General features: G+C 37.3%; 1 protein-coding gene across 1 annotated transcript in view; it reads left to right on the plus strand.

Annotated features, from left to right (window-relative positions):
- TBCK (TBC1 domain containing kinase) overlaps window positions 1-16403 on the plus strand; it is a 114999-nt gene that overhangs the window by 62916 nt on the left and 35680 nt on the right. Inside the window, exon 22 of the mRNA XM_075751493.1 lies at window positions 733-894. Within this exon, the coding sequence (XP_075607608.1) occupies window positions 733-894 (162 nt within the window). The remainder of the gene's footprint in view (window positions 1-732; window positions 895-16403) is intronic.

Genomic DNA, 16403 nt, shown 5'->3' on the forward strand with positions numbered 1-16403 from the left:
ATGAAAAGAACTGATGGATTAGTTCTCTGCTGAAATATCAAAGAATTTAATGTGAGATTCTTGACTGCAATTTCTAAAGTTCTTGACTGTAAAGCACTGGTTCTTGCAGTTGTTCATTCTTCTAAAACTTCCGTGAGAATCAGCACTTTTGGAAAACCAAGGAGGTGGTGTCCTTGCCAATGAATTGCAATAAAATGTTAGAACTATTTAGTTGAAGGATAGCTTATTTTAGGAGAGCCACCTTCAGCTTTATATATAAAATGTTGCTATTTTTAACAGACCTTTCTCCTTGTCTTTCCTTTGTTCTGCCAATTTTTGGTCTATTCTGCTCATTTTCTTGTTTAATTTTAAGTAGTTGAGGTTATTGATTAACTCATTCCTGTCTTTGTACTATTGGAAAAACTGGTATGCATGTAACTTATAATTGCATCATACCAAAAGAAAAATAAAATTGCCTAATTTTTTGTGTGTGTGAAATCTGCAAACTCACACATTTCTAAGTGTTTAATAATGAAAGAAGACATTGATTATTTTGAGAATAATCAAACTGTATATGAAGACAAAGCTGTTTCTAAACAAGTTGAGTCTTTTTTACTCCCAAGTAAAAAAGAAATAACCCTAAGATGGGAGAGGAAAAAAAGTATTCCTCAAGAGTGTGTGTTTATGTATGTTTTTATCAACTTATATGCTTATAGCTTTTTTTTTTTCTTATTATACTTGTTCATCATGTAGATGTCTTTCCTTTGCACAAAATTTTTCATTTGTGGGATACGTTACTGCTTGGAAATTCCTCCTTCCCGTTCTGTATTGGAGTTGCAATACTTCAACAACTGAGGGATCGTCTTCTGGCTAATGGATTCAATGAATGCATTCTCCTTTTTTCAGACTTGCCAGGTACAGAAAAAACTATTTCTTCTTTCTTCCTCTGTCTTCCCCAGTGTGTTGCTGAAGAAAGTATGTGCTTGCATGTGAATATATACTACAAATCCTACATGTGCTTTGAAATCATGGTAGATTTAGGCAAACTCACTGTCAGAGTGTGTAGGTCTTGACTACAGCTTGATGAACTTAGTGGAAGTCTTTTTGCTGTCATCAGCAATACTTGGTTGAGCTTGTTATTATTTCCAGGTGAAGGTCAGAGTAGTTTCTTGTGAAGTTTAGGACAATTTAAAGTAATTCATAAGCAACTGTTTGTAGGCATCCCACATATAGAAACAGTCCAGTTGGTTGGGATTTCTTAGTGAAAAAATTTAGTGCTGTTCTGAACAGTGCTTTTCCACTTTGATGCTGCTACAAGCCTGTTTTCCTTTCAAAAATAATTTTTTGCTATGGACACAATTAATGTAAAAGTGTTAGAGAAAGCAGTATAGAAGCCATTGGAATTGCTCTGTGTTAAATCAGTTTCCATTTGAAATGTAAAGCTTTCAAAAGAACCCTCAAAATGTGATCAGAGGCTGCATGATCATTGTGCAGAAGTTTTGTTGTTTTGTTCAGTGGAAGTGATTGAGCTAGCCATACAAGCAAGTGTTGCATCTTAAAAAAAAAAAATAAAAATTGCAGTTAACCATGAAGTTTGTGTCTTATTTCTGAGCAAGTTTCTAGTGAGACAGTAGCATGCATTTTAATTGAGTAAGCCCTGTTAACTGAAAGATGTGTTTCCATTTGTAATGGACTAATATTTACATAACACATGAATTGGAAGGCTACTGCACCCAGAACATATTTATGTTCTTGTATTAATTCCCTCTCTCCAACCCAGGATCCTACTAACATAATCTAGGTCTTGATTAAGAGGTGACACTTTTAATCGTGTGGCCTTTCTTAAGAAAACTTTAACTTTTGGCTAATTACAGATTTAATGGGCTCTGTTGAACGTTATGTGTGCAATTCAATAATTCATACTTCATTTAAACAGAAGTCATTCTTTTTCAGAAGAACTAAATGAGAAAACCAAGTTTGGAAGTGCATTTAAGCTTAAAAGCTCTTGTTAATTGTGGCAGTCTCCACAACTGCAGAGTTTAGAGGTCAGCAGTAGTCTAGGACATGTTAGGAAGCAGGCTGATGCTAAGTTCGTAGTTGCATAAATCACTCAGAAGTTCAGTGGATTCTCACAGATGAAGCTCTGTGATTTCTCTAAATATAATTGTTCCAATTCTGTCTCTCACTGTATACCCTTGAACATGTGTCCAGATCTCAAAATTTCACTTTTTTGCTACCTTTCAGTTTACTATATACTATACAACTGCTACTGTATTTTTCAATTTATAAGAAATTTAATTAGGCCATTCCTTATGGTGTGGGTTTTTTCATTTTCAGTCTATATGCTTAGTCATTTCAAATGCCCTTATTAAGTTTAGCTAGATATCTTCAGGTGGTCTGAAAGGTGAGTGCTAAGCTAAAAGATTGTCTCTCTCCCCTTTTCCTCCTCCTCCATCTATTAGCTGTATGTCTTAGTTAAATATATATTCATTAATATTTAACTTATATTCTTGCCTAAGGTCATTTCTCCCTATTTTTTTCCCTTGAGTGGTTCTAAATTATATATTCCAATTTATCTTGAACGAATTGATTTACTGACAGTTGAAGTACTTTATGCTGCCATGTGTACATTAGTTCTCATAGTACATGTCTGTTTGTATAATAAAATTTAAACACTAAAATCTGCAGTGTTATAATGTACATGCTTTCTGCTGATTATAGTTTGTGACAACTTTGCTGATACTCTGGTAGGAAACATTTTGGTAGAATGGTGTTTCTGAAAAGAAATGCCAATTTCTGAAAAGACTGATTTTTTTTTAATGTTGGTGGTCTGCAATATTTGTATGTCAACAGTGGCACAGTTGAATAGTATGAGATTAATCCAAAGCGTATCATAAACTGACTACTAAGGGAAAAAAGAATGAAGACGGAAGATGATCCTAGTGTGACTTAAAAGTTAAATGTTATTGGTCTAGCTGAGACTTCCATAATCAGTAACAACTTTGAACATATAATTATCATAGCCTTGTGCCTTCTCTTTCTGACCTGAGTCTTATTGCTGGTTAAGAAGTGTTGACTGCTTATGCTTTTTGTCACTTGTTACTTCCAAACAGGACTTCTGTTATTTTGGTTAAAACAGTGTGCCACGCCTGAGAATTTTCTGAAAGTAATTTACGAACAACCTTCACCTGAAACTGGGTCACCTGAAGGAAAAGATTGTGGTGTTCAAAACATCTGCAATAATTTCAATCTAAAATCAATTGTTGCTCAACAGTCTGAAACTCCTGTGGTTTTTAAGCTTTCTGTGCACTGGAATGGCTTATCTCAGGCTGCCAGTTAAAGCAGCTTGCTTTCCAGACTGATAAAGCTATTTTACTGCAATCTTGCAACTTTGTGGAACATTTTTTTTAAGATTTCTTGTGTTTACAGCAGCTATTTCTAAAAATATATATTTAAAGTTAAAACAAACAACCTCCCCCCCAAAAAAACCAAAACAAATCTCCAACCAAAAAAACCCACTGCTTTATTTCCAGTTCACTGCATATAACACAGGTTCAATTACTATTTAGAAAAGTTAATGATGTGAGGAAAAAGAAAGGGCACAGTGCTGTTATTGATTGCTTGGTCCTGAAAACCCTTTCCAATGCTTATCTCAAAGCTTTGGCCATGTTTTATCTATAAACCAAAGACAGTTGGGCATTACTTGCTCATTTTGGGAGCTCTGTTGGAAATTTTAATGTTTTTATATAGTTTTAACGCTATTCTAGCATATTAGGAAATCTATTTGAAGTATTTGACAAAATAATTGGTTCTTTAAGAATACTGGAAAATCCCTTTGCTGTAGCAACAAATGGCCTAGTTCGTTCCTTATGGGGCTGTATAAAGGGGATGTATAAGCAATGGCTAAAACTTAAATAGAATTAGATTGTTTAGGAAATTACTACTCCCAAGGTGGGTTTTTTTAATTCTCTTTCATTTGTTCCTTCATATTTTTTTTCCTTGTGTTTAAGGAGCTCTGTTAAGTATAAACTTTACTTCAAACAATCTAAATACCAGAGAAGATTTAGGAGGTGCTATTCGAGACAGACAAACCCAACCCTGGAGTCATTGCTAGTTCTTTATGTCTAGCTTTAAGATTTTTGTTTTTGAGTACGTTTCATCCTGTTCGGGTGACACAGAGAGAGCAAATGCAGTATGCATTAGTTTTGGTTTTCCTTCATCTTTCTGACATGTAGCAGGAGAATGCGGCAGGAAAATGAGGATGGTGAGGGTGGCACTACTATGGTGTAATTCCTGAGGTACCAACAACAGAGGCAGGACTGCTTTCAGACCAGGGCTGGCTTGTACTAAGCCAGTTTGGATATGTCCCATCTTACGTATCAGCAAATTTACAACCTGGAAGCCTCTTTCATGCATTGAGGGCCAACTGTGCAAGTAACATTATTTTAAAACTTGCAGTTTTGCTTATAGTGTAGTCTTTAACATCTTGCTGTAAGTTTGTGTAATAATGTACATTATGCAATTCAAAAATTATGATTAATGTAGCTTGGCTTGATTACTAAGTTCATTGCCCACTGTACAAGTAGTACAAAGTCACCAGCACCTTTTGTTAGGAAAGAGACCCAGAAAGGAAGCATCCAGATACATACAGCTCTATGTAAACAGTTGAAGGATCCCGTAGAGCAATTAACTCCCATCTGGAATGGGTACAATACAGGGCCTGGCAAACAGATATTCCTTGAGAGATCCATGCCAATATCTTCACTGACATACAGATATAAATTATGGCCTTGAGAAGGGATAGGACAAGTACCAAAAGATGGGGACATCTGCTATTAGAGTATAGGTAAACACCAATCCTAAACATGAGATAAAACATACTTTCAAATAAGCTTTGTAGATTAGTTCACATAACCTCATCTTCTGTAATTTTGGAGCAAGAGAAGGATTTGTTTTTTTACTGCTGTGCACCTTAGGAAGGTATCTTTTTGCTGACTTCAGGCTAGTCAGTGCTTCCAAAGGAAGAACTCTGGCCTCAGGTAGGAAGTCCAGAAAGACTGGCTGTGGAAAAGCAATCCAGTGCAACAAGGAGTTACAGTGAAACTGTTAAAGTGGAAAATGTAGAGGATTCTATTTTGAGACACAGACATGTCACTTTAAGATGCAACGTGTAATCAAAGATCTAGCTATCACCAAACTACAAAAATGACTCTCCAAGGAACAGAGTTTCACTAATGTGGGAAAAAGAATTATATCTGTTGCCATTGTAGTGATGTGCCAAAATGCTGAATCCCATGATGGTGAAAGCCATGTAAATGCTTAGCAGAATTACATCCAGCTCAGAAACGGACTAAACATTTAAAAATAGTGGATATTCTATGCTAAGATTATAGGACTTGGTTTTGAATGATGTGTTTCTACTGACAGGAGAAGAATTAGACGCACATCAGAGAACTCTCCTTTAGATACCTATCCAACCCTAGGATATTTTACTATTTACTTTCTGTTTTGTTTTTTTCCCCCCGGAAAATCCTTTGTCTGCCCACATCTGTGATCATACACTTTTATCATGCCAGAACTTCTGTGGTTCAGCATTTTAGTTAATTAAGATTTGGTAGGAGGAAGAAATGGCAGTTGGCCACCAAGCCCACACTGAGTTTGTAGGTGTTTAGTGCCTGTTTCCATTTGTTTCACCACTTCTGGAATAAAAAGGTAAACTCCGAGATCAAAACACCAACTTTGAAGAGACTGAAAGAGATACAGTGGGGTCTTCTGTGTGCCAGTGAGCAGCAGAAAAACAAAGGTAATATATTGTTTTGATTAGGGTTTGGCTTTTTATGATACAGTTTTGAAAACGTCCTATTGCTTCGAGTAAGGTTCTGAGGAATAGGCGTTGCAATAGCTCTTTTAAAAGGAAACATTTTTCATAACTTCAGCTATGAAATTTTGACACGTGGCTTTGTTGTAGCTTGCCCAAGTTCAAAACTGTTGTTCCACATGAAAGATGACACTGCAAGGTGATTCATCATGGAGTTAGCTGGACTGCTTTTTCAAATTACGATATATCTGAAGAAAAACAGCAATTTGGTCTCTGTCACGTGATGCGTATGATAATGGTGCTATAACATAAAACTTGGATTGAAATTATCAAAAGACATCAGAAGCAGAAAAGGAAATAATATTTCCAGTTTTCTCTTCTTGGAAGATGTAGGTCCAATGATATTATGAAAACATCTTTTTCTGAACATATTTGTCATCTTGGCTATGTTAGATGGCTTTTTTTTAGATGCAAGTGGCAGGTGTTTATAATGCAATTCCTGAAGATTATTGTTGCTAAATAATGACATTTATGCAGCAGAAACTGTGTGTAGCTGCTAGTAAGTGGGGTTTTTTGTTGTGATTTGTTTTGTTGTGTTTTTTAAATGGCTTGCATCCAGCTGTGGGTTGGGAGCTGGCTTTGGTACAGAAGCAGAGCAATTTGTTAGGACACACCTGCTCACCAAGGCTGTTCTTCGGTAGGATTGTCTGTAAGATTGATGTCATTTTACCTGAAGCTGTGAATTCCTTAATTATTCATGTTTTCCACTTGCAGTGACACGAACAAAATGCAGTTCTGTTTATAGATTCTACCTTCTTGACACTAAAGAGAAATGCTGTGTTGGGTGACGCACTAAGGAAACAGAAAATACCAAAATCCTTTATTTTATTCATATTAGTGTTCTTGCTAGTCTGTAGTGTCACTTGCAGAAGAAAATCAGATATATATCCTTTAGCAAAGAACTGTCTGTCTCAAGAGATCATAATTCACAAAAAGGGTGAAAGGTGAGTTCATCAGTAGAACTTTCCTAGTGTGTGTCTTAAAATCAATCTGAGGTGCAGCTTATGCCTCCTGTTTTTTGATAGAACCTCTATGAGCTCTTCATAGCAAAAGGGGACTTCAGAGAATAGAATAATCCACCTGTTTAGTCATGTAGGATTTTGTACACCTTTAACCTGGGACAAAACCAAAATACATGAAGGTAGCCTGTCAAACGTACCATTTTTAGGCATGGAAAGACAAAATTCAGACCACTCTTAGCTGAGCTTTGGTTCTAAATGTGGCAAATTATTATTTTGTTTCTTTACAAAGGTGTCTTGGGAAAACATTTCCCTTTTTTTTGTTGTTTTGTTGCATTAAAATTATGAGCATAACTGCTCATAGTTCAGGATTAGACTAGTGCTTAGAAAGCAAGAGTGTGCGCTAGATTTTTTTCCTCTTACAACTATGGAAAATGTTGCTGACAGAGCAAGTTGCCTCATAGGGTATCTGTCTGTATCTTTGTTAGACTGAACATGTGTGTTTGCCTGTACAGGTATGAATGGTCTTCCCAATAATCTTTAGTTCTCTAACTGTTAATTGGGGAAGATTTTAAAATGAACTGTACAAATACTGCAGTGTTAAAATTCCTTGATTAAAGTGTACATTAGCAGCACACCTCTGATTGTAGATATATTTTGGGGTGTGTATATCCAGTGTTGTTAATAGAGATATGCAAAACAACTTAAATAAAAAATTGGAATGGCAGCGTAGCCTGAAAGGTAGAAAAATCTTTCTACCAAAATAAGAACTGACAAGGGCTGTTTAAGTGAATTTTCATCAGTCTCATACTTCGGAATAGCTGTCAGTTCCCTTTGGTCTACTTTCCCATATTGAAAGAACTTAAACTCTTGCCTTTATAAATTTGTGTGAGGCATTTGATTCTGTCTATCCAAACTTCTTTGCTCTTTAATATACTATGAGCTGGAGTTTAGTAAAAATCAACAGAAAGACCAAAACTGAACATGGAGAACTAGAGCAGGGTTCGTACCTAAAGCTAAGGCTTTTTTGATATTGCAAGCTTGATATAAATTTCCAGACTGGATTGTTAGGATTGAAGGGCAGAACTTGTTCAGGAAGGACAGGTATCCCAACTGGGAAAAGCTCACAGTGTATGTGAAGAATGTTGTCTGAATGAAAATGGTGATAAATGCACTAAGTACACATCAGGGGTGTGTCAGGTGAAACTTGTGTCACTGCAAAAATTTAGAAAGTCTAGACAAGCATCTGTAGGGGACAGGCTAATCACATATTATTTGGCTTCAGAGCAAAGCAAGGAGCTAGACAACCTTTTGCTGGTTCTTCAGTCCTTGTATACTTTTTTCTTTTTTTTTACTCACCAGCATAGCATAGTTCTAAGGAAACAAATTCAGCAGTCATGTGAGCTAAGAGTATAAACCAGAAACTTGTGCGCAGGGAATGTAACCGTGAAATGGCACAAACTTAAAAATGTCTTAAAGTTGGTTGGTTTTTTGTTTGTTTGTTGTGGGTTTGGGTTTTGTTCTCTAAAAATATTATATTTAGGAACTTCTTAAATACTTTCATGTGTAAATTCAAATGGGGGATGTTAGCTTTTTCACAGGATAGAGGAGCTTTTTCCCTTGACTTCTGAGTAGGTTAATTACGCAGCAAACTTTAAATCATTCAGAAATGTATATTGACAAGGTTGCCCTGATGTTAGATACTTAAAGCTACTAGTTTTGCACTGTGAAACACATAGACTTGACTAATGGTAAACACTGAAAGTTTTGCATCTACTGTAGTGCCAAATCACAAGACTGTTTTTTAGAAATGAAAGCAGTTTTAAGCAAAATGGTTATTGTCCTTCCTGGTTACAGTTGCTGTATTTGTGGGAAATTAATAACATTTCAGTCTTGAATAATATGTTTCTTGCTCTGTGGTAGTTTGTGGATGTTACATAGTTCAGGATACTCTTTATTAGATCTAGGTATCTTATCTATATTAATCTTTACCCAAAGTTTTTTCCATTATTGGTCTAGGAACCAACAGGTCAAATCAGAGGCTTTGATCCTTTTCTTATGGCAACAGGTACTCCTTTTTGAGGTTATTTGAATTTTTGTCTAATTTCAAAAACAGAAATTCTAAGTTATTTCATATTATTTCCTTAAAAATATCTTGAAGGCTAACAAGAGGAGAGCTATGCGAATACAAAGGTCTTCTACTTATGGCTCTTTAGAGATTGATCAGTTTAACAAGCACCTGATCTGGTCAGAGTTTCTGATTGTAAGTTTTTTTTTACAGTTTTATACCTGTTACATCTGGGAAAAAGCTTAAGTGACTTGTGTCTGCCACCCAGCCAGAAACTTAGATGGCATGATCTTTACTAATGCATGCTGAGCTTCAGTATTTCACAGAATCACAGAACAGTAGGGGTTGGACTGGACCTCTGGAGATCTAGTTCAACTGCCCTGCTGAAGCAGGTCCTTCTAGAGCACGTTGCACAGGATTGCATCCAGGCAGGTTTTTAATACCTCCATAGGAGGAGACTCCACAACCTCTCTGGGCAACCTGTTCCAGTGCTCTGTCACCTTCAAAGTGAAGAAGTTTTTCCTCATGTTGAGATGGTACTTCCTGTGTTACACTTTGTGTCCGTTGCCCCTTGTCCTGTCACTGGGCACCACTGAAAAGAGTCTGGCCCCATCCTCTTGCCACCCACCCTTTAGATATTTGTAAGTGTTGATAAGATCCCCTCTCAGTCGTCTTTTCTCTAGGCTAAACAGACCCAGCTCTCTCAGCTTTTCCTCGTAAGAGAGATGCTGCAGTCCCCTAATCATCCTTGTAGCGCTCCGCTGGACTCTCTCCATTAGTTCCCTGTCTTTCTTGAGCTGGGGAGCCCAGAACTGGACACAGTATTCCAGATGTGGCCTCACCAGGGCAGAGTAGAGGGGGAGGATAACCTTCCTCGACCTGCTGGCCATGCTCTTCTTACTGCACCCCAGGATACCATTGGCCTTCTTGGCCACTAGGGCACATTGCTGGATAACTACCAGGACTTCCAGGTCCTTCTCTGCAGAGCTGCTTTCCAGCAGGTCAACCCCTAACCTGTACTGACCCTACACCTGCCCTTGTTGAATTTCATTAGGTTCCTCTCCACTCAACTCTCTAGGCTGTCCAGGTCTCGCGGAATGGCAGCGCAGCCTTCTGGTGTATCAGCCACTCCTCCCAGTTTAGTATCATCAGTAAAACTTGCTGAGGGTACATTCTGTCCCCTCATACAGGTCATTGATGAAAATATTGAACAAGACCAGACCTAGTACTGACCCCTGGGGCACACCACTAGCTACAGGCCTCCAATTAGGCTCTGCGCCCCTTATCACAACCCTCTGAGCTCTGCCATTCAGCCAGTTCTCAATCCACCTTGCTGTCCATTCATGTAACCCACATGAGGCTTATGAGGATGTTATGGGAGACAGTGTAAAAAGCCTCACTGAAGTCAAGGTAGGCAGCATCTATTGCTCTCCCCTCATCTACCCAGCCAGTCATGCCATCACAGAAGGCTATCAAATTGGTCAAGCAAAGCTTCCCCTTGGTGAATCCATGTTGACCACTCCTGATAACCTTTTCCTCCACATGCTTAGAGGTGACCTCCAGAATGGAAGTTCCATCACCTTTCCAAGGGTAGAGGTGAGGCTGTCTGGCCTGTAGTTTCCTGCATCCTGTTTCTTGCCCTTTTTGGAGACTGGAGTGACATTGGCTTTCCTCCAGTTCTCAGGCACCTCTCCTGTTCTCCATGAGCTTTTGAAGATGATGGAGAGTAGCATAGCAATAACATCTGCCAACTCCCTGGAAATTTGCATATTACTTCTGTGAAACACAGATTTAGGATAAAGGAGGTAAGTTTCACAGGTATTTGAGATTGCTAAATGTCTGTTGAGTCAGTTCAGAATATTCTTCATTCTTCTGCTGATCTCCTTTATTTCCCCTTATTCTTGTCTATCTCTGAAGTTTTGCATAGTAGCCTCCATCCGACTGTTTCCATTATATAGCATGAATTCATGTCCTTGTTGCCCAGTATCCTAATCTGATGTTAGGGCAGGACCAGATGTCTTTAACGTTAGTTTGTGGAAATGTCTGCTGTTAAACAGCCATGGCACACCTCATAAAACTGTTTAAAACACACTTTCTTGTAGGAGCCTAGCTGACGTTACAGTCTTTATCTAATCTTTTTCAATCTTCTTTCTCAGTAAAACATGACATGTGGCATTTGGTGGTTCACTTACAATAAACCTTGACTCTTCGTACAGTCACTCATCATTCTGTGTCTTCCCTGCTCATCTTTGTCAGTGCAGGACAGCATCACGTTTCCATACTGGAAGGCATTCTTTATGAAACCTTTTCACTAAACTGCTGAGTCAGAGCAATTTTTACAATCATGAGTAGGAAAAGAATTCATGTTTGTCCTTTATGCAGTCTAATGTCTCAGGGAACAACTCACAGTGTTTACTCCTGCTTCTCTCTATTGCTCACTACTTTGGTAAGTGTTGCATGAACTGATCCAGACAACCGCATAACTGCAGTTACTGTAATAGTTGTACGTTCCATAGCTCTCCTTTCAGCTTCTCTTGTTTATACATAGACTGCAAACATATGTGTTGTTGGTCTCAGCAGAAGTATCAGTATCTCACATAAATAGGTCATTTCTCTTGCATTATTATCTTCATAACACCCTCCACTATAGAACTCTTTATCCGGATACATTCTGAATTTCTCAGTCCTCAAACATCTCATTTATGGATGAAGACAAGAGACCAACAAGTTCTTTTTCTACTCTTTGGACATTGCATGCAATTTCATTACATAAAACAGAAGTCCTTCTTTTCCCAGTGTTTCTGAACCCTAATGCAGATGGCTGATGTGCTTTCATCAAGCAAGGGCCTGGACTGTTTCATTTTTGATACACTAACTGCTGCTTGTGAGCATTCAGACTCAAGAATAGTTTAAATTGTTGTCTTTCCTTTCCAACAGCAACATAACTGTCCCATGAACACTTAAATCGGCAATATCGTCCAGAGATAGTAAAAAGTACTGAGTGTGGAGAACTACCTAGAGAATTTTTTCTTCCAAGATGCTGAAAGAATTGTTGAATAATGTGCTGTCAGACAAGGTAGCCTATCAATGCAGCATTGAAATCATTGATCATTATTACAGCCATGCAACATGAAATCTGTCTGAAGACATAGTACTGTAGTTGGTTCCTTTGCTTCTGCATCCAGTCATTTTTTCTAGCTGAGTGCAACTTCTGTACACCTGCTGTATTACAATAAAAATATGTTGGCTCCTTGATTGACAGCACTTGTCCTCCCGGTAGCTCTTGAAAGATGCACACCTTGCATCCATGTAGGAAGAAGAACAAAGGCTTGTATGTTATTAGCTGAAGAGTTTTAAAATTAATGACTGATATTTATGTTGCCTTTGAAATTTTGTCCCAAGATGCACTGAAAAGGGATGCTGATGTGTGTAAGAAAGAGAAAATTACTATCCACAAAACAATGAAATAACATAACTATCCTATAATGTATGAAGTAAATTATATAAAAGCAATAATTTTGCATTGACCTTTTAGTTTATGGAAACCTTCTAGCAGTAATATACAGAAATGTTAGCTAGAAATGTCACTTCTGTTCCTAGATTTGTCCTTTTAAATATCTAGATTTAGTGTATCTTTTTGTATGTCATCAGAAAAGAAAATGTTTACGGCCTTTCACCTCTATTTCTTCTGAGAACAGGAATCATGAGATCAAACTGACTGACCCGTTCAGCTTCCCTGCTTTTATAGCACAGAGGTTTTGTGGCCTATTTATGTGGCTGTGTGCTGAAAGCTGATGTTGCCTGGCAGAGTAGTAATAAACTGTTTGTGATGGAGAGGTCAAACCAAGCCCATAATTCTGAACTGTTTCTAAAATGCAGAAGCAGTTTATTTTGGCCAAATTTCTTAACTGGTGTCCTGTTACCCAAGGAAAGGGCTCTGGAATTGATTAACTGTGCACAAAGACTTCGTCTGTGTACGTGTTCGTTAAGAAAGAACCATTTGTGTTATGTTTTTCTCCATTACTTTCTTTCACTTGCTGTGCACAATGTATGCATGTCCGGTTTTGCTGTAAAAATAAAAAATTCTGTGTGCTTTTGTCACAGGTGTATTGCCTTTAAACTGATGCTTACTTTTTAACGTCTGTTTCAAGTGCAGTCTACTTCTCTCCTGTATCTATAATAATAAATGCTAAATACACATAGCTTCAAAAGCAGCTATGTCATGCTGACCCATCCTTTTCAGTTGAGGCTGTTGTCAGAGGGAGTCAGTGGCTTGGTAGGGAGTGATAATTTAGCATGAACAGAGCAAAAGTAATAATATCTTCCAGCAACCAGGAAGTTTAGTTCAGAAAAGGAGGAAAATATTTCAGTAGGCTTAGTATTGGGATAGGGCCATGGCAAAACCAGGATATCACTGTTAGATTACTTTGCCACCCCTGCCTTTTTCAATTCCGTATTATTTGCATATTTAGAAATCTCAGGGAAAAGTCTTTTGATGCCAAGTAATGGAGTAATTAGCTGGTGCCATAGAATTGTTTCCTGTAAGGGTTGATTGCTGCTTGACTGTGAAATACTTGAGTTCATTTGAGCCAGAACTCCTAAAACCAATGTTTTTAAATGAAACTTGTGATTTTTAGTTCCCAGGTACCTGGGTGCCAACTTTGACTTTTTGAAATGCAGGTGTTCTGCACTTTCTTTGAAAACCGGACTGCCTGAAGACGTACTAAATTTTGAAAGGAGAACTTATTTTTATAGTATTTATGTTATGTTTAGAGTTAGGCTTAATTTTTTTTCAATGCACGCTTCACAGTTAATGACAGCATGTTATGTCAGCACACTTTCATTACAGATTTTCCGGCAAAATAATTTGTATAAATAAAACAGAAGGTACGTGCTTTTTAAAATACAAAACATACTAGTGTTGGGACCTTGGAAAGCACAGAGATGTTATGTGTCCATGAGTAAGCAGGCCCTCCTTGTCCCTTCTAAATGTTTGTTCACTTCTTACTGATACCTTGAGATTTATGCAGAGCTTGCTCTCAGGAGGATGTTGTTCTAATTTGTTTGCACATGAGAAGTAGTCTGGCATCCTGGTGAGGTAGTCTCTTCATTTGTTCTTAGTCCTACTCAAGAATCTAGGTACTGGCTTGTTGTATTTACACTTCTGACATACCAACAGCATGTTTTTAATAATGTGTAAGCTTTAATATTTTCTGGCTTATACACAGTTACTTGGAAGCAGGAAGAGTGTAAACAGGATTAATACTGCGTGATTGCAAAGTCTTGTTGCGATAACAAAAGATGGGCATTTAATCGGAGACTGACTCATTTGTCATATATTTGAAAGGGCATGGGAAGAAATCAGAATTAAAGTAGCACAACAGACCCTTACTTATTAGCCAAAAGGAGGAGAAAAGATCTTATCCAGCAAGGCTGCAAAAGAATCCATTGCGTTTTAGTTACTGACGGGAAGTGATTTTTCTTAAACTGAAATTTCAAACAAAGGGTGAAGATGGGCTTGAAGGTTACTCAACTGTGAAGCTTGTTCATGCAATGTAACTAATAAATATTTTGTAAATATTTACACCAGTTTAATGTTGTTTGAACTCCAATATCCTGAAACTAATTGCTTTTTAAAAAAGGATGCAAGTAAATTCTTTCAGTACCAATAGTCTTGTCTCCCTTGTGGGTGATAAATGTTGACCATTCCCATATATATGCATACACGTGCCTATGTGCATACGTATATTTACTTTTATTATTATTATTTGTGGAAATCACAATCTCCTTGTTTATTTTTATTTTGCATTATTTAGAAGCAGATCAGTTAGTCAGCAGGCTGTAAACTGGTGTTAGGCATTTGATGACCTCCCTCCCAACCCATTTAAAATTCCCTCTTCTTCCATGGAATTTCATTTTCAGGCATGGTCATTGTCCTCCTGAAATCCTGCTTAGAAGAAATGAGAAACCAAACAGAACAACAAACTTCTCATTTATTTTTTTATTTATACCTTGCTGTGTGAGAACTGGTTATCATTTTTAGGGAAACCCATTGCTGCATTTTCCAATTATCTAAATGGATTCCTTTTGGAATTACAGAGCTTGTTTTTAGGAAAAATATTTTGATGGCCTGTCTCAATGCTTAACTCTGTCAATCTCAATTTCTGCTTTCAGCTCTTTCTTAACTTTCTACTGCGCATAGCATTCCTATTGCATCCCCCAGTTCTCTGTTTTCAATTTCAGATATTTATAGGTTATTATGTCCTCTCACAACCAAATGTTTCTCATGCTATTAATTATTGTATTTCAGACTATTTCTTTTTTACACTGGCTAAATTCTGCTTTCACCTCAGTTATTACAAAGGTACTGCTAACATTTCCTTAGCTAAGAATCTCAGGAGGCAGGGCTGTAGCTCACAGTTATAGCAGTCTCTTTACAGAAAGAAATAAACCCCATATACTACAATCTTGAACTGAAATTCTCAACTTTTTTTAAATAAAATGAGTCTTCAGAAACATAGAGAAAGTGTGACTGTAATGACCATGCTTCAGAGTGTATTCTAAGCTCTAGGAATAATAACCAGTGAAAGGCATCTGCTGTCTTTACCTGAATTTAGAAATTGTGTAAAGTTCTCCAGTTGCATGGATTATCCTTGGGAATGATACCAAATAACAACCTTCCATTACAATATATTCAAAATGAAATATCTAATATGTCTTCATCACAGAATGAAAAATTGTTAGTTACTGTTGAGACACCACATTGTCCATTTCTCTGTGGCAACTATTATGCCTTGATATGCTTAAGGAAAATTGTGATTTACTTTCACCTCCATGAAGAGATTTTAGAGCTAGAATTAAAATTAGGTAAGCCACAGCTATAGTCTCAGATTTTTCAGAATTTCAGAAGCAAGGTAGCACATAAGCATGTTGTCTTCAATGGAATTAAAGCATATGCTACAGGTTGTATCCTACCTGAATACAGACGGCTTTTTGAATGGGAGATTAATGGATCACATAATTCATTCAGATTTTAAACAAAGTAAATAATCTTATCCAACTGGAATATTCTGCCCCAAGCTTCAATTTCAGCTTCTTTAGCTCACCACCCTGCCAATGACTGAGGTTTCTGGAGTAACTCCCTGGTTGATGGCAATGCATCAAGTCTGTTTGAGATATACAAAGGTTATATCAAAGGATATTGAAGGTGATGCTTCAATGTTCTAAACTGTGAGTGCTGTAATGAATCATCCAAGATGCTTGGGACAGACACAAGAAGTGCTAATATACCTGTTGTTTCTCTGACGCACTACACTAGGTTTGTCATAAAATGCAAGCTAGGATAATTTTTCTGTTTGTGAGACTGCAGGCAGGAGATGCGAAACTAACCAGTATTTTGTAGTGATAGAAAAATAAATGGTTTTTATGTTACATCTTGTTACAAGATAGGTACATGCAGGATGCTTAGTGTTGCAAAAACGATATTTGTAATAGGTTTACCTTTTTTTTTTTTTGCATA

This window comes from Balearica regulorum, chromosome 4 (genome assembly GCF_011004875.1).
Source record: "Balearica regulorum gibbericeps isolate bBalReg1 chromosome 4, bBalReg1.pri, whole genome shotgun sequence".
NCBI classification, from domain to species: Eukaryota; Metazoa; Chordata; class Aves; order Gruiformes; family Gruidae; genus Balearica; species Balearica regulorum.